This window comes from Aythya ferina (assembly GCF_964211825.1).
Source record: "Aythya ferina genome assembly, chromosome: 13".
Lineage (NCBI taxonomy): Eukaryota > Metazoa > Chordata > Aves > Anseriformes > Anatidae > Aythya > Aythya ferina.
Genome location: NC_140311.1, coordinates 1,477,650 through 1,501,952, shown reverse-complemented (window position 1 = coordinate 1,501,952; position 24,303 = coordinate 1,477,650). Strand labels below are relative to the sequence as shown.

General features: G+C 54.3%; 2 protein-coding genes across 5 annotated transcripts; both read right to left on the bottom strand.

Annotated features, from left to right (window-relative positions):
* Positions 1-34: 34 nt before the first annotated feature.
* On the bottom strand, positions 35-16,834 carry RAB41 (RAB41, member RAS oncogene family). Of its 4 annotated transcripts, XM_084534637.1 has the most exons (9): positions 16,637-16,787; positions 15,611-15,669; positions 13,886-13,939; positions 12,009-12,114; positions 8,361-8,466; positions 8,002-8,113; positions 4,772-4,865; positions 2,880-2,946; positions 35-2,343 (listed from the first exon to the last, which is right to left on the bottom strand). In XM_084534637.1, the coding sequence occupies exons 2-9, from the start codon at positions 15,634-15,636 to the stop codon at positions 2,279-2,281; spliced, it is 630 nt and encodes a 209-aa protein (XP_084390763.1). In that variant the 5' UTR covers positions 15,637-15,669; positions 16,637-16,787; the 3' UTR covers positions 35-2,278. The 4 variants fall into 4 exon arrangements, with proteins under 4 accessions (XP_084390763.1, XP_084390762.1, XP_084390761.1 ...); XM_084534636.1 differs by lacking the exon at positions 8,361-8,466 and having other exon boundaries at positions 16,637-16,834; XM_084534635.1 differs by lacking the exon at positions 12,009-12,114 and having other exon boundaries at positions 16,637-16,817.
* Positions 16,117-23,292, bottom strand: ARR3 (arrestin 3). Its single transcript, XM_084534633.1, has 16 exons — positions 23,036-23,292; positions 22,112-22,156; positions 21,969-21,999; positions 21,609-21,669; positions 21,301-21,345; positions 20,887-21,086; positions 20,742-20,801; positions 20,480-20,547; positions 20,057-20,192; positions 19,851-19,935; positions 19,662-19,734; positions 19,026-19,163; positions 18,687-18,770; positions 18,475-18,498; positions 18,301-18,357; positions 16,117-17,153 (listed from the first exon to the last, which is right to left on the bottom strand). The coding sequence occupies exons 2-16, from the start codon at positions 22,126-22,128 to the stop codon at positions 17,054-17,056; spliced, it is 1,179 nt and encodes a 392-aa protein (XP_084390759.1). The 5' UTR covers positions 22,129-22,156; positions 23,036-23,292; the 3' UTR covers positions 16,117-17,053.
* Positions 23,293-24,303: the final 1,011 nt, after the last annotated feature.

The window sequence follows — 24,303 nt, the reverse complement described above, 5'->3', positions numbered from 1 at the left end:
CCCGGCTGGCTCGGGAAGCAGGAGAGAGGAGGCGTTGGTGAAATAACTTTATTTAGTGTGATACACGGCTGTGGTCAGACAGTCCATACTCAGAGTAATAGTCACACTTACTTGGCTAACAGCTAGGAGACAGCAGGGCCGGACACACACTCAATATAATACACATCCATAGAGAAGACAGCGGGAAGTGAACTATTTTATTTCACTAGTTACCCCCCCCCGTTACTTACGGTCCCTCCCCTCCCTCCCCCCAGGTCCGTGACTCAGAACAATACGAGAGCAGGGGCCGCGCACGCCTGCCCGTGAGAAAGAAGGGGAGAGCAAAACCTGTTCTACGGCAGACAGACACACCGACAAACATCAGCAATTCCCACACGACAGGAGTTATGTACAGAGAGGGGGCCGAGCTCCCCGCCGGGGCACCAAGGACCCGGCTGGGACGGCGGGTAAGGAGGGGAGAGGGGGGGACACTCCAGAGGGAAATGGGAAGCCACATCCCAGCTTCCTCCTGCAGCCGGCTCATGTGGAGGGGAAGGGACGCAGCTGGGAGGCACCCGCAGCTCCTCCAGCTCCCGGGCCAAGGCTGCCCCTTCCCCTCCATCCCCAGCCCGCAGGTTTCAAAGTGCACACGCTGTGTCAGTGACCGACCAGGCATCGTGCTGGGGGAGTGTCACCAACCCGCCAAACACCGCGAGGGGGTCGTGCCCTGAGCACCCAGTGCCTCCTGCTCCTGCCCACCAGCAGCCCCGACACAGGCCGGCTGAGAAAAGGGACAGGGAATGGCTTACAGCCGTCTGGCTGCTTCGTTCTCCTCTCTGTCAACGGACAAACCTCCTGACTTCTGGAGCAGACGGAAGGGGGGGGATAGAAAACAAACGCACAAACCCACAAGAAAGGTTTCTGAAGAGCTCTACTAACATTGTTGGAAACCAGGGGTAGAGAGCTGGGGGAAGAGCGAGGTATTTCCCAACCCTGGAGGTCCAGAAGCGACACCAAAACGCACTTCAGCAGCGTACATTCCTCTAGCCGTGCCTGGTAACAAGTCCCTGCTACCACTGGTCTGTTTTGGCAATGTCACAGCTTACCATGATTCCCAAAGTGACGTGTCTAGTAGCCCCCACCCCCTGTAAGTCTACTACAAAAGCAGAAGCAGCTGTGTGTGATTTCATCAAGCAGCAACCTAGGTACAGAAGCAGAAAAGCTATCACTGGCCTTCACTTTGCTGGGGCTCTCCCAGCGTCCGAGAAGCAACTCTGAGGTTGTGAGAGTGTGAACAGGACGGAGAGGAGGAAAGGAACCTGAAAGGCATCCGTGACACCCGGGGCAGGTGTTGCTCCTGCAGCGATGGACCCCACAGAGCTGCTTCCTTCGCCGTTGGCAGCCAGGAGCCCACAAACCACCCTGAGGATCTCTCCCCACCCGGCCTCGTGCTGCAAAGCCTCTGCACCCGCTTCCTCCCCCATATCTGACAGCCAGCACTCACCAAGCACCAGCAGCCTCCAGACGGGAAGGTATTCCCACTGAAGGGAGCGCCCTGCGGGGTGGCTCTGCTACGCAAACGGGAGCAACAAGGTCGAAGCTATCAGTCTGGGGGCTGCCGGGGCTCTGTGTCGCGAGGGGCTGAGCGTAGGGCAAAGCTCAGAAGTCGTGAGCAAGAGTTAGCCAAGATCATCCACAGAAAGGAGAAACCGAGGAGCTAGCGCTGCGTGCGCCCTGCAGGAAGCAAAAGCCTAGAACCGGGTAACCTGTGCTGTCCAGAGAGGCAAGGCCAAGTCAGCCGGACTGGTTTAGAAGGAGCAGCCTTGAAACAGAGGAAGTGGGGATGCAGGACAGACGTGGCTGGAGTGGGCAGGGAGCTAGTTAAGATGCAAGGCAGTGAAGGAAGGTGGACAACCCACCCCCAAGCTTTGTTCTTGTTTTCCCTAACTCGGTGGCTTTTCCACGGCATTCACAAGATACATCTGAGCAGACAGGCTCGAGGTGGAGGAGGGAGGGAGAGGAAGAGAGAGAGAAAGAGAGAGTGTAAAGGGCACCACAGTGCCAAAGTGCACCAACATAAAAAATAACCCAAAATAAAAGACAGGACACTCATTCTGCACTCAAGGCTCATACCATGCAGTAAGAGGGGCGGCCGGGGCTGCTCCCCACCAGTAAACAGGGAGTTCGCTCGCTTAGTAGGTTGGTTTTCAGCCCACAGGAGGGTTGCCTAGCCAATGAGCAGTGATGTTCTTCCGTGAGACTGGCCGGTCGGGGAACGTGCTGCTACAGAGCGGGCCTGTTAGCAGGAGCAGCCGCTCTCCGTGACTGGCTGCTCAGGAGGTTTCTCTAGTTTGATGTCGATCACTGAAAGGGGACGGGTTAAGGAAATCACCCGTCTCGAGGGAAATAAAATAAAAGCCAAGAGCTAGAGAACAGAGAACTCGAGCAGTATCTGAAAATGCTACCAGCTGCCCTGGAGCTGTGGAGTTGAGCAGGACACATCCTGGCTGCACAGGGTTAGGCGCAACACCAGGGGACTGGGTATGTTGAGCCCATTTAGAGCACAGAGCCCAGCTGGACCTGTCTGCACACACAACAGCCCTGTGCAAAGAAAGGAAAATATTACAGTATTTTAAATCTGTGTGAGCTTTACTCCAAGTTTAAGTGGAGTGCTCACGCTTCTAATATTTATGTACATTTATACAGAAACCACAAGCAGGGGCCACAATTGATGGGCACAGGTAAACACCACACCACATGGTTTCAGCCATGTGTCTGCAAAACCCCAGCAAAAGCCAACCCCACAATGTGCAAAAATAAGCCCGTAAGCCCAATCTGACCAAAGGTAACTGCCAAACCCTGTGACAGCAGGAGATCTGCCGATGAGAAAACAAGGATACTGTCTTCTTTGCTCTTCTCTGGTGTGCTGTCCATCCCGGGTAAGGCAGCAGCCACACGACGGAAAAGCTGAAAAATAGCAATAGGTAAGCGAGAAGCTTGTCAGAAAGAAATGCATGTTAGAACAAAACATTGCTCTGCAGCAGATCTGAGAATTGAACAAATATGTTTTTCCACAAGAAACCCAACAGGCTTGGTTAAACAAATGAAGTTATGCACTGCCTGCAGAGCAGGTGGTTTATGTTTCTCTGTTCCTAACTGAGGTGAACATGGAGTTCTTTTTCAACAGAAACAGTTCTTCTAGGGGTGCACGGAAGAACTCCCTCCTGCACTCAGGAAGCAAGTCAGAGGCTACAATTTCCCATTTCCAGACTCAGCTGCTTTTGCACACAGCAACGTCACAGTGCTGTACCTGGGACTGCTGACAAACCTTTGGTCTGTTGGGAGGTTGCTCAAGAAGTCTATGGAATAAGTAAGGTTTTACAGCTGACCTTTCAGTTCAGTCCTGCTTTCAGCTGGCTCAAGTGAGCTACACATAAGCTACTACGGATATGCTAGAGCTGGGAATGACTAGCGTATCCCCAGAAAAACAGAAAATAGGTTTGCATAATTTTTCTAGTCAGTGCTTAGAGCTCCTCCTGCTGACATTAACGAAGCAGCAAACCATACAGACACCATGAAGCGGTCGGTGAAAAATGCTGCAAAGATCTTTCATTTAAAGAACTAGAGGAATCATCTGATGGTGATGATTTTTCCTCCCAGTAGCTTGGCAGGGGCTTTTCATCCACATCTCCAAATTGCATTACTTGGAAAATCAAGCCACTGAGGCACGAACAAGCTGCTGCCATCAGTACCTGCCCTTAACAATCTTAGCCACAGAAATTCTCACTGCAAACACACACTAAGCAAATAAAGCAACAGTAAATTAGAACCAAAGATTGAAGTGGATTATATCCAGAACAGCTCAAAGAACAAAACCAAAGTCTCCTAATCCCACTGTCAGGTTCTCCCAGCCAGCTGGTGTGCAGCAAACTAGGAAGTGCGTATCCCAGCCAGGAGCTTCCTGACACCAACCATGCTGGTGCTTTCTGACGATACCCAGGCCTCACAGCTGCCTTATCCTTCAAGTTCTGCCGTGCTTCAGAGCAATTTCTGAACCAGGGGTGAACGGCCTCACGAGTTTACAGCAAGAAGCATTGTGCACAAATCAAAAGATAAGAAATTTTCTTTAAACGTATAAAAAATGTGGGCTTACTATTATTTTTTTTTAATGTAAGGGTAGTTGAAGACTGCAACAGGTTGCCTGGAGAGATGGAGTCACCATCTGCTGAGATATTCCAGACCCAAGTGGAGGCAGTTCTGGGCAGCCTGCTCTAGCTGACTCCACTAGGAGCGTGAGGGCTGGCCTAGATGATCTCCAGAGACCCCTTCCAACCCCAATCCTTCTATGATTTCTCTCTGCAGCTTGCCAACAGAGCCAGGAACCTCCACTCTAGTGCATCAGCACATGCTATTACCCTGCCTGATGTCAACAGCAATTTTAGACAACAGTGCATTACCGGTTAACAAAAGCAAAGGAAACACAGAATTGTGTCTGACAGGCGGCACTAAGCAGTGACATTCCTGCTGCTCAGCACACGCTGCTTTTAGATTCTCCTTCCTTTCAAGGCAAGTTAAGCTTCCTTTGCTTTAACAGGGGATTGTTGAGACAACAGGAAGGAAGCTTCCACTAGGAAAAGCAGCAGCACTGACTGCTGGGCAAGAAGCATTTCGGGGCCTGGCAATAAAGAATACAGGCATCTGGGGGAATACGAGCCCTAAGCAGCATTAATCCTCCCACAGAGCAGACAGGGAAGCACACATTTCCTGTCTATAAAACAGAACATTGCTCTACCTGTTTCACATTGTATCCAGTCTTTGCACTCGTCTCGATAAACATCACATTCAGCTCTTTGGCTCTCTGTTCACCTTCTTCCGTAGTGATTTGCCTGGATAAAGGTGCAAACAGAAGCAGAAAGACAAAAAGGAAAATCAGACAGGAGGAATTAGAGATACGTGACTGAAATGCTGTCAGTGGAGGGCCTCTTCACCACCCCTTACAACAGAGCACAGCCCACAGATGGAGACCTCGGGACCTCTGAGTCTTTAGGACCCCTGGGTTCTCCAGCTAAGACAGAAACAACCTCAGGAAAGTTACTCAGGGAACACCTGGACTCAGGATCGTTAATAAAGGACGTTCAGCACAGGATGAAGTTTGTGTGGTACACCCGAGGCTCATTCACAGCATCCTCAAGGGAAAGCAGAATCCCCAGGAGCTGCACCTGCTGCAGAATGCAGTTTCCCAAAAGTCACCAGAAGGGAACTCTATGAGATTACAGAACGACATCAGAAAGGCTCCAGCAGCAAGTGCAACGGCAAGAGCTGTGCTGCTGCGTGTGAGCCAGCACCTGGAAATGCTCTGACCAACACCCTGTACATACCTGGTGGACATTACATCCTGCTTTAGCACTGGTTTCAACATACATCATAGTCAGTTCTTGGGCTTTGCTCTCACCCTCCTCTACAGAAACCTGTCTACAGCAACGAGAACAAATCACAGGAAAGAAAAACCAAACCGAACCAAAAAACGACAGTTCAAAAATGGTAAGAAACAAAAACTGCAGGGAAAAAACAAAAACCAAACAGCTACCAACTGAAGCAATGTTAGTAGGAGAGAAAAACTGAACAGGCTGCACCAAATGAAAGCAGCCCTATTCTGAATTCAGCTTTCTGGCATCAGAATTTCACTTGCATCATCACTTGGTTGTTACCACAGGGTGAATGGTTTCCAATTTGCTCTTTTTTGTTTTTCCCCAAAGATGTGCTGAGGCTCAAGCTGATCCTGTGGCTTTGTCCAGCTTTAAGAGGCCCAGCATTTCAGCCTGCCACAGATCTAACTTTCTCTCTGGTCAAGGCAAAGTGGTTTCTTTTAACAATAGCTGAATACACGCCCTAATTCCACACTCATGCCTAGACCAGGACGACTGACACTTACATCAAACTCCTAAAATAGGAATTTTTAGTGCCACACGAAGCCCAGCTGTTACTATTTTTCACACACGTTTCTGGTATTTTTATCTGTGTGGCAGTGCTGGGCCAGCTGTCCTGTGCACACACTCTACCTCTGAACCACCTGGGAATACATCAAGGCTGAAATTACCCCACTGGCTTTTCCAGTTCCAAAAGAAAATGGGGCGTGATGTAAAGCAGCGTCGTGGTTTAACCCAGCCAGCAGCTAAACACCACGCAGCCGTGCGCTCACCCTCTCTGGGGTGGGGGAGAGAAAAGGGAAAGTAAAGCCCATGAGGTGAGATAGAGACAGTTTGTTAAGACAGGAAAATAATAACAACAAAAATAATAACAACAGCAATGATGATAACAGTACTGCTACTAATTTGTGTACAAACACGTGCACCTTGTGCACCTGGCCAACACACAGAGCTGTCTCAAGGACAACATCCCAGACTTTGTTCAGTTGCTTTTGTGAGCTGACCTAAGAGCCCAGACTGCTCTGAGTTCTTGCTGCCTGGGTCTCCTAATCCAAATTGGCTCCATACATTTATCGCATTTCTGATGCTCTGAGGCACCGGGCTTCCCCCAACATTTCTGGCACGCAAGGCACAGGTTACTTAGAGCAACCTCCACTGGAACTGGGAAAAGCAAAATATACATCAAGGCTGAGGTGGTCTGCGTGGTGCACACAGGACAGGTTTCACCAAGTGTCATCAGCGCAGAGCCTGCACAGCACTCAGCAGAAGCTTCCCGTTATCTTTTTCCCCACTGACTCGAACCACCTGTCAGTTTTAGTACTGTCTGTGCTCTTCCTGCTTTGCAAACTAAAAACTGACAGCATGACTTGCGCAGAGACAAAGGGCAAAAAGCATCTCCCAACACCACGTTGTGCAGCCAGGGATGCTGCCCATGGTCTCACACAGGCATTTGCAAAACACCAAAAACCCAAAGAAAAACCAAATCCAAAATACATTCTGAAGCAGTATTTACACACCAGGAGTGAGCGAAGCAAGGTTTAGAATTAGAAATGTGACAGCATCCAAAATGAAACAACCAGACTCCTGTTAGGCCCATCATGCCAAGGAGAGCGAACAAGCAGGCAACTGAGATATTAGGGCAGGATTTTTTTGAAGAGAACAGCTTTTTAAGGTGTTATCTTTTGAACAGAAGTGTCTCATGACCGGGCAAAGAATAAGGTTTTGATTTTAAGAGACTCCACTTTGCTACGAGATCCGTGTATTTCCCAGCTGTGCTTTCTGACATGTTCTCTTTTGCACCAGGTAAAAATTCCTCATCACTTCAACGCTTCGTATATCCCCTGATACACAAACCACACCTTTAGGAACAGCTGGGGTGTGTGAAACCCTTTAAAGTATTGGGACTGCGAGCAGTTGTGTGGCTTACACCGACTGCCCTTTGCCAACTGCCAGTGAAGTTGACCGCTGAAATGAGAAATCTTCCTTATCTACAGTATTACTTATGGCTGCATAAAGAAGGAAAATCTCTGAAAACATTAATCAAGTTTTGTTAATTCAGCAATCAAGAAATGATTCTGAAATAGAAAAGCTGAAGTGCAGACCTGCAGCCCTCTAAGAATCTATTCCATTGGCTCTGTTAGCTGAAGCAGCACTCCAGGATTGGTTTTAAAAGCAGAATGCTTTACAACATGTCCTAAAACACGAAATCCATGTGATTTTAAGAGTCTAATTAACTTTATGTCTCTCGGGAAAGTCTGCTTTTGCTGATCTGGTTTCCTCTCACACCTCCAACATCACAGTCGGTGTCACATTACGGCACGCAATTTATGTTCAGAGATCAACCTTTTAGACTGATAATGGGAATATTTCATGCTGCATCTTGTAACATGAGGAAACTTCACTATGATCTTACAGCTGCACACACAGGAAGGGTCACATTCACACAACCAGGGAAAAAAAGGTAGATTCCCTTGCTTTGGCAAGGCATCTTTTTGATCTGAGCTAAGTTTTATCTCTGCATGCAAAGAAAAAGCAGCTGGTCAGCTCCTTGCTTTTCCTGGCGAGGGCAGTGAGGCCGCCAGCTCCCCTCCATTACCTCTTGTCGGCCAGGTCAGTTTTGTTCCCCACCAACATGATGATGACATCGCTGCCCCTCTCTGTCCGAACGTCATCGATCCACTTGGAGGTCTGCTGGAAAGAGTTCAAGTCTGTGGGGAGGAAACAGAGGGGAAAGCTAAGGACAAAGCCTGTTTTAAGCGAGGGAGAACACTTATGAAACTAACTACACCTGCATGCGGGTGCTCTCGAGGTGTCCCCGCACCACATACAAACGACCCACAAATCGTTTTCTGCTTGGGCAGAAAACCAAATAACCTTTTTGCAGAACCTGTGGAGGTCACATACTCCTGCTCACATGCGGTACTTCAAATAAGGAGACAGCGAAGCAGCACTCACTTGTAATGTCATACACTACCACAGCAATAGTGGAGTCGCGGATGTAGCTGGGAATGAGACTGCGGAACCGCTCCTGGCCTGCTGTGTCCCAGAGCTGCAGCCGAACCTGCTGGTACCAGGCCAGGGAGAGCAGAGAGAGAGCGCAGGAGAGAAAAGAAAGGAGGAAACTGTCCTTTAGAGAAAAGGCCATTGCTACAGTTAACTGCATGCAGCTCAGGCTGACCTTGCAACCCAACTCTGAGTATTCAAACAGCACAGAACTTGGCTCTTCTGCTTTTGTTTGTAGGCAACGTGCTTTCCTCACCTCCTTTATCTGCCTAGAGGTTCTCCCACTCCCTCAGCCGTGGCACTGAGGAGCTGAAGGCTGTGACTTGCACCTCCAGCCGCTGCTGCCAGTGGTAGCAGGCACGCAACGCGGAGCTGATCTTCCCAGGCTACCCAGGATTATTTACGGGGCACGTACGGGGTCTCCACAGAACTCCCAGCCTCCCATGACATCAAATCTGACACTGAAGCTCCTCGGGCAGCTCCTGCATGGCAGACACGCAGCTCCCCCAGCCCTGACACCAAGCAGCACAACAGCACCGAGTGGCCAGAAGATGGTGGTGTCCGTGGCAGTGCCATTTCCATGCAGGGTTAAGGCAGTCGCTACCTTCAGGTCCCACAGAAGCAATGCTGCAGTGCAGGCATCACACAGGACACGGGGCTCTCCCTTCCTGACAGGGGCAAGGTTACGAATCAAGTACCAAATGCTCTGATAGTTTCACCTCCAGAGCCACAGCTACACCCAGACTGAGCTGCTGGTTATTTCTCCTCTTTCACCCTTTTCATCTTCTAACCTCTGGGAGCAGCCGGTGCACATACGGGACAGCAATAACCATCACTGCGCCCACGTGGTGCTGCGCCCTGCCTACTTGAAGCACCAGCAGCCAAAAAACGCCCAACTACCCCACTGAATGCCCAACAAAAGCTTTCAGCAGTTGGCAGCGATGCCATTTCCTCAGGAGCTTTTACCCCACGGAGCTGGCTGTGTGAGCAGCACCACACTGCCAGAAATCCAGCAGAAAGCAGCCACGAGTTTCACAGGTGGGCAGGTGCTGCTTCCATACTGGTCCCTTACTGGTTCCCTGCTGCATTTCATGGCTTGGTTAGGTGTTCAGGGGTAGGAAGGAGCCTGCAGGGCACTGGCTACAAGGGAGCAGAAGCTTCAGAAGGACCAGTGAGTAGTTTGCTTATAAGAGAAATTTGAATGGATGCTGGGCAGAGCACGTGTCTGCAAAACGTCTTGCTACAAGCAGATTCCAAACATCGAGGCATCCCCACGGCTGCCCTGGGACTTCAGGAAGGTGAGGGCTTACCGTTGAAGCAATTAGCTCCTGGGTCTGAAGGCAGCACTGATTGCAGGAGCAAAGCCAGGGCTCTGCCCTACCCCTGGAAACTCAGGGTGAGGACCTGCAAGCACTGGGCCAGTTTTACAGCAGTGCTGGCAGAACGGATTGATGCTAACGCCTGCTTCAGGCTCTTGCCTTCAGATTTCGCAGTGAGAATCCCTGTGGAGACCCCAGGACATCACTGCTGCACCAGAAAATTTACCCTGGTGGTGATTTAAATGCTCCAACCCTCAGTCTCACCATCAAAAAGGCAGCTAGAGGAAGTACCACAGACTGGTGAGGAACTGGCCCTGGCAATCCTCTTGTAGTCAAAGAAAAATTACGTGAGGGAAGTCCTGCAAGTACCACGCGGGCTCCCCTGAAGGGAACCAAGGAATTACCTGCAATATTCCTGGGGTCTGTCATTTCTAGAAGTTCATGTGTGCCCATTTTGGAGGAAAAACCATAAATAACCCTCTCACACATGACAGTGTGCACAAACACACTGCTGGTCTGGAAGGAGGAGAGTCCCCAGCCAAGCCTTAACGGAGTCTCCCTAAGGAACGAGGTCACTGCGCGGCTGAGCGGCCCCAGCTGCAGCGTGGGGTTTCCACCACTGATCATCCCACAGGCCACTCGCACTTTGGGATGCCCAAAAATTAACAACAACTAAACATTTTTTTTTTATTTTTTCCCAGCCCACCAGACACTAGCCAGCAGTTTCTCTCTAGTTAGAGCATCTTGGCAGGTACCTGAGTATGCCACGTAGGACTGTCCCTGTTGTGCCCTACCATGACCAGCGCTGAGTTAGAGGACTATTTGAGGTTCTAAAATACAGTTATGTTAAACAAAACGCACATGCACAGCTCTTCAGAGCGGAAGGAAACTGTTTTCCTAATCCTGCCAGCCACCATTATCGTGCCCTCGAAGCACGAGCCTGGTCCCTCGCTGACACAAGCAAACTAAAAGCCTCTTAGTGGCTGAGATCGGAACAAAAAGCAGTAACAAGAAAAAATGAAATTATCTGAAAAGATCAGACCATTACTGAGGCACAATGAGATCAGCTATCACTTCATTATTTTTGACATGTCTGGAAGCCATTAAGAACAGCCTAGACCGTGGCAAAATTTTCCCACCTGCCTGGATAAATAGCATCCTATAGCTGCCGCAACAGTGGGGAGGAAAAGCTGCTGACCTCGGCAGCCTGCTGCTCTGTCTCACCCAGACCCCTTCCCAGCACATAAATCATCCCGTGCACATCCCAAAAGATGAGTTTTACATTATTTTGCACCGTGCCACAAATCCTCCTCGAGTCAGGCACTCAAGCTCTAGGACTGGAGCAGCACCCATGTCATTATTTCGTGCAGTGATTAATCTCACACAGGCTGTTATTATGTTAAACATTTCTGTTGACGAAGTGAAACAACCCCCTGATCAGAAGGACTTGCTATAACCTAGATTTGGGGCAGAATGGAGCTGGACCAGAGGTTTGTGGGGTTTTTATTTGTTTTTAAATCTTCAGTTTTTTCTTTCCTTTGTTCACTGGTATGAACCCAGTCTAGCTATGTGTGCTGATACTGTAGCTTAATTGAAAAAGACAGATCAAGCGGAGTCAGAAACCAAGTTATAATGAAATAATTCTATTCATATCTACTACTTAAATACTGCTGCCAGGAGTTACAGACAATTCCCCTTTAAGGTTGTTTATTCTTTAGAAATGATGGTGGCTGTGTCTCTCTCAAAAGCCCTCTGGTGACTCGGATGAACTGCCAGCTCCATTCTTCAATGAAATGGGAGGCTGGAACCCTCACAAGGCACAGCACAGCTTCCATTTCAATGGGTGTTGCAATTTGCTGCTTTGCCCAATCCGACAGGATTTCATTTGTTTGCCATCCGAGGTTCCTCGTACTACCTCTCTAGTTACCCAGAGCGGAGAGGACTTGGGAGGTTTAAAACTAAACAGAAAAAGTAAAAAGCTTTCCAAATTCTACTAATCCTCTTTTACTCTGATAGTTAAAGACACGCAGTCACAACCCCTGCTCACCCCCCTGCTGCTCCTCTGCCTCCCACAGCCTGAGCTTTGACCAGACCAGAGTTAAACGATTCCCTAGGTTGGGGATGATGAGATGCAGTTAGCAGTGCCTGTGGGGGAGGATGCTCACGTAGCTACAGTGCTGGGGCCTGCCTTAACTCCCTTCACACACCATCACCGCTTCCAGCGCATACCAGGCACCCGTGAAAAGCAAGGCCCCTGCAGCCACTCGGGCTCAATACCTACTTGTAACGTCAAAGACAATGACAGCCACAGCAGAGTCACGGATGTAGCTGGGAATGAGGCTGCGGAACCTCTCCTGGCCGGCTGTGTCCCACAGCTGCAGCCTGATCTGGGAAATGGAAAAGTGCAGGGGAAGAGGGAAAGGAAGGAGCAGGAAAATGGAAAACAAAACCGAAACTCAAGTGAAATGAAAAGAAAAAGAAAAAAAAAAACAAAAACTGCAAGGCAAAAACAACGCAACAAAAGGAAAGTTAAAACGGAACAGAAGTGTGAAGAGAGCCACCGAAACCTCCACCTGTGCTCAGCTCAGCCTAACACCTCAGAGAAACCTCCCCCTCCACGAGCCCATTAATAACTCGCAGGCATGAACACATTCTTCCACTTCATCAGAAACCCAAGATAGCCCGAAAACACCTCCCAGAGGTGTGGGCACTCCTGGTTGTCAGGAGCCCATCACCCAGCCGCCAGTTTGATTACTCTGCTGGAAAGCCCGATGTGAAGTGCTCAAACATGGCAGCGGGTGCGAGCCGGGACAGCAACCACCCTCTGGACTGGCTCATCTCCTGCTGAAACCCACCCATCTGGGACTAAACTGGGAGGGGAGGAAGCGCTCTGCTTCCAAGCATGGTGTGGCTGTAACGTGGAGCTGCCAGCCTGTCAGGAGCAGGGATGGGGCTCCTCACGGCCCCGGTAGCACCACAGCTCCCTGGGCACTAATTACACACCAGAAACACCACACCATGGTCACGCTCTGGGGAAAGCTACTCAGAGAGAGCTCTGGGTGTTACAGACACACAGAACCCGGCTCACATCTCTTTGTTCCTTCTGCTGGCAAGCGCACGCGGCCCAGGCCATCCTGAGAGCTGGGGGATCAGCACAGGTCGAATTTTGGGATCTAGCATTGAGTGTAAAGGCTTATCGAGTGTGTCGAAGCAGCTGCTGCAGTTAGAGGCTTCGCCTTCTTCATCTCATTTGCACTACTGCAAAATCCAACACGAGCCCCAGCTGAGAAACTCTTTCAAAGCCTGAATTTTCCTGGTTTTCCTCCTCCCCTTACCCCCGTTCAGCAGCTCTGTTACTCTGTCGGGCTTTGCGGGCTCTGCAGGCCCCCTGTACCTGCACTCCCAAGATCTTCTCCCCCTGCTAACAACGCTGAAGAACGCTATCCAAGCAGTTTCTCTCAAACAAAGGCTGAACAAGGTCTCTTCTAGCAGCAGATCACTGGTAAGGTGGGGCAGAAGCACTCTCGAATCTCACTACACGCAGGGATGAGACTTCTTCAGAAGCAACAGACCCCAAGCAAAGAGGACCTCCACCACACCACCCGCCCTTCCCTCCTCCCAACGGCTTCCTTCTTCTCAGCCAGATGTAAAATTAGCAAAAGGAAAACTTGAGCTAGCAAAAAGACAAATACTGCAGGACAGGAGAGGGATGTGAGGGGTCTCTTTATGCAAGCTAAATGCAGGATTGCTTTATTAACAGGCAGGCAAAACTGCGTTACAAACAGAGCCTTTCTACCAGGGGAACTGTGCCACCGCTGCTTATCCTGAGCGACTTCAGGACTCGGAGCCGCCTGGGGCGTGCCCATGCCCATTTCCACTGCCAGCCCCAGAGGCAGAGCTGCAAATTCTGGGAGCAAACCACGCCTCGGGCAGGCAGGTGCAGCAGACAGCTGGCTCCCCCGGGAGAGGGGCACGAGCTCGCCCCTGTTTTGCACGAAGGGATTTGACTTCATTCTGGAGGTTTTACCAGAAATGGGAGACTGGGTCAGGCTCGGCCAAGGCTGCCGGGGGATTTCAGCAGCGCTGAAGGAGCGGGCAGGCAGAGCCGCACGCCCAGCAGCTGCGGTTGCTGTGCTCTCACCCGGCCGCCTCACTCACCGTGCGATCCTCGAGATACATCGTTTTGGACAGGAAATCAATCCCGATGGTTGCCTGAAAAAGAAGAAAAGCACCAGCAACTGCAAGTCGCCTCCCAGCATCTGCACATCAGATCTTTCCACACGATCTCTAAAAAACGCTCCCCAGCTTGTAATTAAGCTGTTGAAGTCGTTTGCATTCAATAGAGGTGATGCAAACAAAGCCATCGAGGCATCTCCACCATCTTCACCTCCCGTTATCCTCCCAACACCTCCGAGCCACACCAGAGCCTAATTTTGCCTCTCAGACACTCAGGCATCTTAACTCAGATCCTATCTCTCCCGTCATCTCCCTCTGGCTCACAGCAATCCAGCCTGCTAAGACTTCTCTGATTAGAAATACCCAGAAGCTGGAACAAGTTACATAAATTGTGAGCAATGTGCTGAGACCTAAAAAGTAACAGTGATTCAGGGCTTTCCGATCGAGAGCACGCCTCCTTCGCAGCGACAATCAGAAGCTTCGTTTCCCAGGCAGCTCTTCCTGCCAGCCTCCTTCCATTCATGTTTCCGTCGCTGTACAGCAATTCCCGTGCAGAAACATTTACAGAAACTTACTGAGAATTAAACATCCCCAGGCGTTTAAACCAAGCAGGCGTCCCAGCCCACCCCCACCCCCCATTTCAGTATTTTAGGCCATCCCCAGACTCAAACACTGCCCTGATGAGTCCTGGAAGGGCTCCACTAGAACGTGAACCACCTGACAGCACAACAGACCTCAACCATCAATTTCTGTCCTTAGCACCCATTTCTAGGTGCCCTGTTCTCTGCAGCCCAGGCACAATTTACAACAACTATGGTGATGAGATAAACCCACTGCAGCGCCCTGCAAGAGCCAGGAATAAAAGAACCACGCAGAAAGCACAAGATCCAGCTTCAGTAAGTGCCTTGTCCTCCAGAAAACCACTTTCTCTTTTCACAGCCAGCTTAAAATGACTCCAATCTGAGCCAGCAACTCCTCCTGGCCTGCACTAAAACAAAGCACCAGTTTTGTCTTCCTTAAAGGTATTTGCTACTCCCTTAAATACCACTAAGTGCTTTTGATGCAACTCGCTCTTCCCCAAATCTTCAGGCCTCCTACACATCCTCAGCTTTTCAGCCTGAAGCCTCTCCATCCCTACCCTACTCCCTCCCTGCCAAAATTCCCCTGGCTTTTTCTATCTATAGCCTTTTAGTTGAAGAAAAAAAAAAAAAAAAAGAGAGAGAGAGAGAATACACCGTGCTGACATCTTGTGGATCCAGCTCTGCGCTCTGGACTCAACTATTCCTGTTGAAATGGAAAAGTCTATAATGATGAAAGAGATCAAAAACCTATCGTAAGCATATTTTTCTCTTATTGTCTCTCTCCATTTCCTGATGCTTCACGTCCATCTTCAGTCACCCTCCCCATCGTCTTCTCTGTTCTCTGACCCCACAAACCACCGTTTCTCCCCATTTTCCTCAAGTTTCTCAAACAGCCAGGCAGGATTTAAACCTCGCTGCTCTTTTGTACACCACACTCCCTGGTAATATACAAGATCTTTGGGCTGAACCACGAGGTCTCATCTACATTTCAAGGCACATTACCACCTCAGAAACGACACCGAGCTGACATCTCCTGCAGAGCTGCCTTTGCCCTAACGGCTCCCCCAGGAGCTCGCTGAGGAGCGGGGAGGAGAGGCACTCATGCAGAAGCGGCCGCACCACGTACCTGGTAAGTATTGTCGAAACTGTCATACATAAACCTGGTGATCAGAGAGGTCTTCCCCACTACAAAAGAAGAGGGAAAAATTACTTCCAAGCAGCAGAGGGAAAAAATAACTGCTGCTGGGGCAGGTGACGTGCCGGGAGCACCGGTCACCAGAAGCACGCTGCCAGAGGAAGGCCGTTCCCCGGGCACTGGCTCCTGGCATTTTGTGAATAATTTCCCAGCTGGTGATTTTGCAAAAGAGCGCTAGGCCAAACGAACCCATGAAAGGGAAAAATGAATGATGATGAAAACTCAGCGCTCAGCTGAGGTGTGCTGCGATGCGTGTGACAGTTATCTGCTTGCTCTGAGCCAGCACCAAACCTGCTTTGTTATTCACATTTTCCCACTTATGTAACCACCAAGCCCAGGGGTTCTGGAGGCAAACAGCAGAACCCAGCACGGGGATGCAACGTGGGCGCTCTTCAGCTGCCTCTGGCTCCACAGAAGGGCAACGTTTACGACTTGGATTTCAGACGTTACAAACTTTATTCGGAACGAGGTTTTTGATACACAGTAAACTTTGACAGCTCGCTTAAAAAGTTTAAATTTACGTATTCAAATACCGCCTAGAGGCAAGGGGCAGAAGGGAGAGGAGCGGGAACCAAAGATCAGACCTCGGGTTCTCTCCCAGGGAGGGGGGAGGAGGCCAAGGGAAATACAAAGGGCGCGGGGAGAGGAGAAAAAGGGAATAAATCGCCGGTTGACGGGAGGCTGTCACGGTCGCGCCTCGCTACGGCTGCCAGGGCCCGGACAGCTCCTGGAAACCCCCCGGGGACCTGCAGCCGGCCGGTAACCGGGGGGCGACGGCAGCGGGGCGGGATCGGAACGAGGCCACCCGGAGCCGCGGCCCGCCCGTGGGCCGAGCCAGGCGGTGGGGGGGCGAGGGGGATGCACGACGGGGCCGCCGAAGCCCGGCAGCGCCTCCCCGCCCGGTAACGGCCTGGTAACGGCCCCCCGAGGCCTTGCCCCGCCCGCCGCCTCGCTCACCGCTCTGCTCGCCCAGGAAGACGAGCTTGAATTTCCGCAGCGGGTTCCCGAAGTCGCCGCCGCTGCCGGGGCCGGACATGGCGGCGGGGCTGGGGCTGGGGCTGGGGCTGGGCCTGGGCCGGGAGCGAGGAGGAGCCGGAGCCGCAGCCGCCGCCGAGCGCTCGCCGCCACCGCCGCCCCGCCCGCGTCACTTCCGCCGCCGACGCGCTGACGTCACGACGCCGGGCGAGGGGAGGGGGGCGGGCACGGCGGAGAGGGGGGCGTGGTCAGAGCGGGAGGGGGGCGTGGCCACGGTGGGGGGCGGGAGGGCCCAAGATGGCGGCGGGGGGGCGTGGCCACAGCGGGGAGGGGGCCGCCATGGCGGGGGGGGTCCCAAGATGGCGGCTGGGGGGGGTCTCAAGATGGCGGCGGGATCGCTCAGCTCTCCTCCTTGTCCGCCTCCTCCTTGTCCTCGTCGTCGTCCCGCTCGCCCTTGAGGCGCTGCCGGGCGAACTCCTCGATGACGATGTCCTCCTCGCTGCAAGGCACGGGCATGGCAACGCTCAGCCCCGCCGCCCTCGGCCCCCCGGGGATGGGGGTTAAGGGGAAAGGGCAGCGGGGCTCGGTTACCTCCTGTCAGCGCGCAGCGGGGCCGGGCGGCGAAGGGGAAAAGAAAGAAGCGAAGGACGAAAGAAAGAGCGAAAAGAAAGGAGTCAAAAATGGGGCCGGGGCAATGGGGCGGCTCCACGGGGAAGGCGAAGCCAGGGGGTGCCCCCCAGAAAGCTGCCCTCCGCCGGGCAGCCCCGGGCTGCCAGACCCCAAATCCTGGCTCTCAGATCCCGTCACAGTGTTAAACACACGCACACAACCACACCCCACAAATCTGGGAGGCAACACTGGGCATGGGGCTGGAAGAACGGACTCGTGACCCTGATCCTCACATCCATGCTGCCACAGCGGGTGTCACACTGCTGGGTGTCACCCCGCTGTGACACCGGTGCAGATTTGGGTGTTCTGTCCAAGCACACTGTGACACGGCCACAAATTTGGGTGTTTTATCCAAGCACACTGTGACACGGCCACAAATTTGGGTGTTTATCCAAGCACACGGTGACAAGGGCACAGATTTGGGTGTTTTATCCAAGCACACGGTGACACAGCCACAAATTTGGGTGGTTTGTCCCAGCACACCTCCGCAGTCCCACACTGCTCAGTGATGGCTGCACAAGGTTTGTGTCCCCCCCGCTTACCTTGGCTTGTCTGCAGTCCGTTTATGAGCGCACAGCATGGCGAGGCAGGGGTGGAAAGAGACAAACATGCAGGTTCACGCAGCAGTGGCCCTCAGGAGACATCCCTTAATGCTCGGGTGCTTTTCTAGACAGACACTCGGACGGGTGGCAGCGGGGGCAGAGCTGCTCCCCGCGTGCTCAGGATAGCGGGGTGACTGCTGTGTGAAACCCAGCAGTGGCTGGGTGCCCGTGGGAAGCACGGAGGAGTTTGGGGAGGATTAGGGAAGAACAGGGACTGTTCACTGTGGTGTGGCTGAAGCGAAGGCCCGCTGGCTCATTCCATGGAGCACCTCGCCTAACCTTTGGGGCTGCCCCGTGCCATCACTGCTACCAGCTCCCATCTGAACGGGATCTGCCTTTTCCTCCCGGGTGCTCTCGCTGTGTCCCAGGTGCCACTTACCGTCCGCAGGCTTCGGGTGCATCAGGATGACGGGCAGCTCAACGCCAACGTCGCTGGAAGGGAAAGCTCTTCTTTCAGTGAATGCCCCCAGCACCACACTCAGCACGGGCCCTGAGCACCACACCGTGCTGGTGCTGAGCGCTTGGCCCCGCAGGCACTTCCCTGCTTACCTGGAAGTGAGATCCCCCAGGATGCTACTCCACACAGAGAGAAGGGACAGAAAGCAGCCAAGGAAAGGAGGGGAGATGTTAGAGTTTGCTTTGAGATCAGCTAGAAGATGCTTTAGCATGGATGAAGGGCAGTGGTAATGGGGCTGGAGGGGACCAAGGGGACTCAGCTGCCCCCACAGCCACGGGGAGCAGGGGATGTCCCTGAGCCTCACCCTCCTCGGGACACCACCAGGTTGACCTTCACTTTGTAGGACACCAGGATCCCCAGCACCTCCTTGTCCATGCCGGGCCTCAGGCTAGGAGAGAGAGCAGGAAGATGCCACCATCCCTTCTACCCCTGTCAGATGAGATGCCACCATCCCTTCTAGCCCTGTGACAGCTTCCGGGGCTGCCTCCATGCCCCAACTGGTGTGGGGTGCACTGGGGTTAGTGGGGAGGGACAGCACAACGTGGCAGCCAAAGAGAGGGGAGGGACGGCCGAAAACAAAACTTCTGGAGGCCACTTCAGCTCCCTGAGCAGGGATTTCTCCCGGCACAAGCCCGGCTCTTACATGGTGGTGGAGGCCAGGTTGGTGTCCTCATGCTTGAGCTTTCCATCCAGAGCCAGGCCTCGCTTCTCGCGGTTGGCCGAGAGCGTGGGGGTGACGGAGTAGGTTTTGGAGAAGGTGGAGTTGGCCGCCACGTTCTCGCTGGAAAGGGGCAGGAGAGGAGAAGCTCAGGGCCAGCAGCACCCTGCTGGGTGCTCAGCACCACACCAGGGCAGGGCAGGGCCCCCTTCCTGCCCCATCCTCCCCGCCGCAGCTGTCTGGGCTCATTTCCTCCTTTTGTTCCTTTCTACAACCACTTCTTTTTTTTTTTTTACCCCCCCCACCTTTGCTCTGTCCCTCCTCTTTTTCAGGGGCCCAGGGGCCTTGCCTGACTGCAGCTGGCCTCAAGATGCAAAATGGGGAGAGGAAGCAGCCTGGGGACAGCTGTGCACCTTCCCCCAGGGACATCCCCGAGCTTGTGCTGGGGGGCTCGGTGTCCACAGCCTTCCCTCTCCTCTGCTTCCTCAGCATCTGCTCTTCTAACACTGATTTCTTTTTTTTTTGCTGCCCGCTTTAAAACCACCGTCACCACCCACTCCTCGTTCGCTTCCTCCCTCTTCTCCCCCGTGCCACGCTGCCTGCCAGATCTTTTTTGCTCACTTGATCTCCTCCATGCACACGGTCTTCGTGTATTTATCCAGCGAGTAGAGAACCACGTCCGTGATCTGATCCACTGAGGCAGACGAGAGGGAGCAGCGTTGAGGCGGCGGCAGGAGCCCGGGCACGCATTCCCCATCCCCAACACCAGCACAGCGGGCACCAGGACGTGCCCCTCGCACTCGCTCTCACCTGAGATCTTAATTTTCTTCACAATCTTGTTGGTGGTGTTGTTGATGTTGACAGTCACGTTGATGGGGTCTCCGTGGTAGTAGATCTGCAGTCAGAAGAGAGCCGGTGACGTGGCCAGCCAGCGGGGCTGGGGACAGAGACGTCCCGGTCCCCATTTCTGGGGGTGCTCATGGTGGCACGAGGCAGGGGACGGCCCCTGTGCTGACCTCCCTGTCCAGGGAGGCCTCGAGGTGCAGGGGCTTGTCAGACATCATGAACTGCCGGGTGGTCTCCGATTTGGGCGCAGGGCCCGTTTTCATGGGTGCAAACTGGATCTTGCGGATGACCAGGCGCACAGAGTTCCTGCGGGGCGAGAAACCACCGCTGCCGGACACCCCCACGCACAGGGGGACAGACACGGGGCTTGTCTTTGGGGGCATCCCAGTTCCTCTGGTCACACCATGCAACCTACAGCCTGCTTTTAGGGTGGGGAGGGTGCAAGCAGGGGACCAGCACCCATCCTACGGGCAAAGCCCCCAGTCCAAGTGTGCCACGGCACAGCCTTGGCCCAGCCCTGAGCTGGCCACCCCAAAACGGTCTGGTTGTTCAGTTTTAGGCCACGGGGAAGTAAAGGGTTCCCCCGCAAATACCTCTTGTGGATCTTCTCCTCCAGGTTTTCAGCACAAAACCCTTTCACCTCGAAGTCCACGCCGCAGGCCTGGGGGCACACGTCGGGTTACAAAGCAGGGGGGGCTCCGAGCTGCCCGAAGTTTGGGCTTGTTCCCCTCCTTCCTCCATCGCATCCCAGGAGATCCCAGCCCCAAATCCCCCTGCCCCTTTCCTCCAACCCTCACCCCACCTCACGGCCACCTCCCCACGACTTGGGGACACGGGTTGGGGACAGCATCTGACCTTCCCCACATCGTCAGGTCCCGGCTGGAGGGTGACCGAGCAGGGCAAGTTGGTGGCAACCTGGGCAGGAGAGGGAAGGAGCAGATAAAGGACGTGCCCCAAGGTGAGCCCCGGAGCCGTGGCGATGGGGAGGAGCAGCCCCTACCTCGAAGGTGAAGGGGTACGCGTTCTCGCCGAGCTTCTTCATCAGCTTCTCCTGCAGAGGGGTGAGGGTTTTGGGCACCTGGTCGGGCACCGGCGGGAAGATCTGCGTGGTCAGGACATAGAGGTCCTTCCTGAAGGTCAGCCCGATAACGTCGAGGTCGTCCCGGCCGTAGCGGAAGGCGCAAGTCAGCGTCACGTAAACTGGGGCCGCCGCGGGGGTGCCAGGAAGGCAAGGGTTGGGAAAGGAGGGAGGAAAGAGGAGCTGTGTTTATATCTCGTTGGCATTAAAAGCCGGTTATCTACAGCAATGTGACCGTGTTAAAGATCTGGCCCCAAGCAGAGAGCTAACGAGATCCATCGCATCTTTCTTCAAGGCACGGGCAACTTCAGAGCTTTTGTCCCTGCCCCTTAATACCTTTTCTGTCCTTCAGGTACTCCGGGTCGATCAGGCAGACGCCATCTGCAAGTAAGCAAAAAGGAAGGGGCAGAGAGCTCGGCATGGCAGCGGGAGAGAAGATCCTTGTAATAATATTGTGCTTTTTAAGGGCAAAACCGTCTGCTCATCGGCTGGGAGGGAGCTGCCTGTCATGGGGACGGTGGCACTCCCTTGAGCATCCCCCCCAGCAGTGCTTGTTTGCAAAGGGCTTTTATCTTTAAAGGTATTTCTTTTCAGGTATTTGTAGGAAAACGCCGGGATTTCGAGCATGGGGGGACCCCACTCACCCACAGAGTCCACGGACTCCACGTGGTCCACGAAGTCCCTCTTCCCCAGGTAGATGGAGAGCTAGGGGAGCACGTGGCGAGAGGGAACAGGTTAGTGACTGCCATCCAACTGCCCCGAATTCCCAAGCCCCGGGTTGCGTTGCAGGGCTCGCTGACCCTGCAGGCATCGACGGTGTGGGACCAGGCACCACATTTAAGGGGTCACGTAGGGGGTTTCAAAACACTCCCTTTGAGAAGTGAGCCCACTGGTGGCACCAGGACAGGTAGAGAGAAATCGGGAGGTTTCCAAGGGAAGGAAAACCCAGACCGTGTCCCCCCACCCACACCGGGGGCGGCCCTGTAGGTCCTGTAGGTCCTCACCTTCCCGTTGGGGCTCGTCTTCTTGAACACCCTGCGGGGAAAACACACACACGGAGAGGTTGGGATGGCCACGGCGAGCCTGGGGCAAGAGGAGCGTCCCCAGGAGCCGCAGCGGGGACATCACAGCCCCTACAGACACTCACTTTGCTCCATCTGCCATTTTAAGTCAGGTGCCGCGCGGCTCGGACCTGCGGGGAGAAAAAGGGGGAAAAGCGAAGAAAATGAAGGAGAGGCTCGAAGGCGCGCTGGGTTTATAAATTTTCTTCTTTGCAGGGAATTCGCTGCCACGACTTAACAAGAGGAAAGCTCTCCGTTGGTCCCGTTGCTCGCAGGAGGGCGAGGAAGCCGCAGGTAGAGCAGCTGAGAGCCCTTGGCTGCCCCACGAGCCCGGCGCATCCATCCCCCTGCTCCCAGCCAGCCCGGGGCTGCCTGCCCTTTGCTTGCCCAAGCCCAGCGTCCAGAATTAAAGGGCAAATATCTCGCTGATTTGCGGGGAGATTAGAAGGGATGAGCTCAGCTTCTTAAACTTTAGGCTGCTCGGACATTAGCGGGGCTTAAGGATTTGACGCCCCGGGGCCGTGTGGGCAGAGGTGCTCCTTTACGTAAGCAGCGATGCTGGAGGGGGAAAAAGGAACCCGAAAAAGGAACCCGTGGGGAGGGAGCGGGGGAGATGCTGATCCCTGTCCCCATGGGAAAACAAGGGATTAGTCCCAAACACAGGGGCTGTGATCCCTCGGGGGGTTGCGAAGCTCTGCGGGGTCCCTGGGGCAGCAGCACGAGGAGGTGCGAAGGGCCTGGGAGCAGAGCGGTGCTGTGGGGGCCAGGATTTGGGGAAAGGGGGGTGAAAGGCAGCGGAGAGGGGAGCCGGAGCCTCCTCTGCGTGTGCTGAGCCTCACAGAGGGGTGATTGGGGCTCCTCCTGGCTAAGGATGCCTCTGCCCATGCTGAAAGCCATCTGGGCAGATTTTTCGGCCCTGAGCCTCCCTCCTTTCAGCCCCGAGTCCGTCACCGATGTCCCTGCCCCACAGCACCCCACAAAGCAGCCGGGGCCATGCAGGCAGCACTCACCTGGGCTGGGTGCTGCTCTCCTCCTCTCCTCCTTCTCCCCGGCTGCTCCCCGTCCTGCAGCCTCTTATACCTGCCCCAGCCCTCCCCCAGCTCCCTCCTGGCTGGAGATGAGTCGTGTGTGTGTGTGGGGGAGAGGTATTTTGGGGCTGGAATCCTATTAATCGATTAACTGGGGAGATGCTCCACGAGTAAGAGTGGGGCCATCAATACGGCGGCTGCCGGAGCCCCGAGAAAGCAGCTTACGGGGCTTGGCGGGGCTTAGGGGCAGGGTGATGCTGATTGAGGTGGGCAGGGGGAGGGCAGGGGGAGGGCAGGGGGAGGGCAGGGGTGCCCGCTCCCCCCGGCATCACCCCAGCACCGCTCCCAGCCCACGTGGAGCCGGGGCAGCCCCGCGGTCGGTGGCGGAGGGGAGGGAAGGGGCTGCCTGGTCGATTCGCCCCACGGCCAACGTGCCCACGGGGATGGCACCTCCGGCTCTGGGGGCTCCCTAAATCCTAAACCCTGCTGGGGGGGACCCCAAAAACCGCCAGTGGGTGCGAGCAGCAGGCTGCTGGTTTGGGAGATGCTGGGGAGTGCTCTCAGGAGTGCTCTGCTCCTGCACCCAGCCTGGTTTTAGCTGCCGGCACGTGCTGAGCGGGGCCGGGGCTGGTGATCCCTGTTAATTGCACGCAGGAGAGCTGCTTAGCTTGCAGATTAGCGGGCGCTATTTCTGCCAAGGGCAGGGGACACGTGAACTGCGACCTTCCCGGTGGCAGAGGTCCCGGGCACCCTCCTCCAGCGCGCTGCCCGGGGTCCCGGCTGGCCACGTCCATCCCCGCGCTCACCCCGCTGGCTGCGGCACCACGAGGAGGGGAGCCAGCCCTCTGCCTGACCCCGCTGATGCCTTCCTCCCGTTCCCTGATCACAAAATGCTGCCTGCCTCGTCCCAGCCTGCCCTCCGGGGCCCCGTGCCACGCTGCGGCGGGGCGGGCTGCCGGGCGCAGGCGGCGCCGATTCCTGAAAGCCCCTGAGAGCTCCGGGGCTTCCTCCCCTGATCTGGATTAGGGGCCGTGGACGGCGCTAATCCCACCTGCCCCCAAAGCCAGGCGCCTCCGGGGCCGCGGGGAATTATTGCCGTGCTGTTAAGTAACAGCCAGGGGCAGCGGGGGGGACGGGGGCTCTGCCACCACCCTGCCCTGCTCAGGACGTGGCGAGGGACGCGGGCACCAGCAGCCCACAGCCGCCAGCCCAGAATTAACCGGGCTGCACAACTTCTCGGTGGCGCTGGC

Bases quoted from the DNA above. Each gene is read 5' to 3' on its own strand.
- RAB41 (XM_084534636.1), bottom strand. From the start codon at position 16,715: ATGTCCGGCCCCGGCAGCGGCGGCGACTTCGGGAACCCGCTGCGGAAA. The intron at 15,670-16,636 runs GTGAGCGAGGCG...CTTCTTTTGTAG, and splicing joins CTTCCTGGGCGAGCAGAGCG to TGGGGAAGACCTCTCTGATC. The intron at 4,866-8,001 runs GTAATGGAGGGG...ACCTTTATCCAG, and splicing joins ACTGACCTGGCCGACAAGAG to GCAAATCACTACGGAAGAAG.
- ARR3 (XM_084534633.1), bottom strand. The intron at 18,771-19,025 runs GTAAGAGCCGGG...TCTCTCTCCTAG, and splicing joins AACCTGGCCTCCACCACCAT to CCTGAGGCCCGGCATGGACA. The intron at 18,358-18,474 runs GTAAGCAGGGAA...TTTCCCTTCCAG, and splicing joins CTGGGGGATCTCACTTCCAG to CGACGTTGGCGTTGAGCTGC.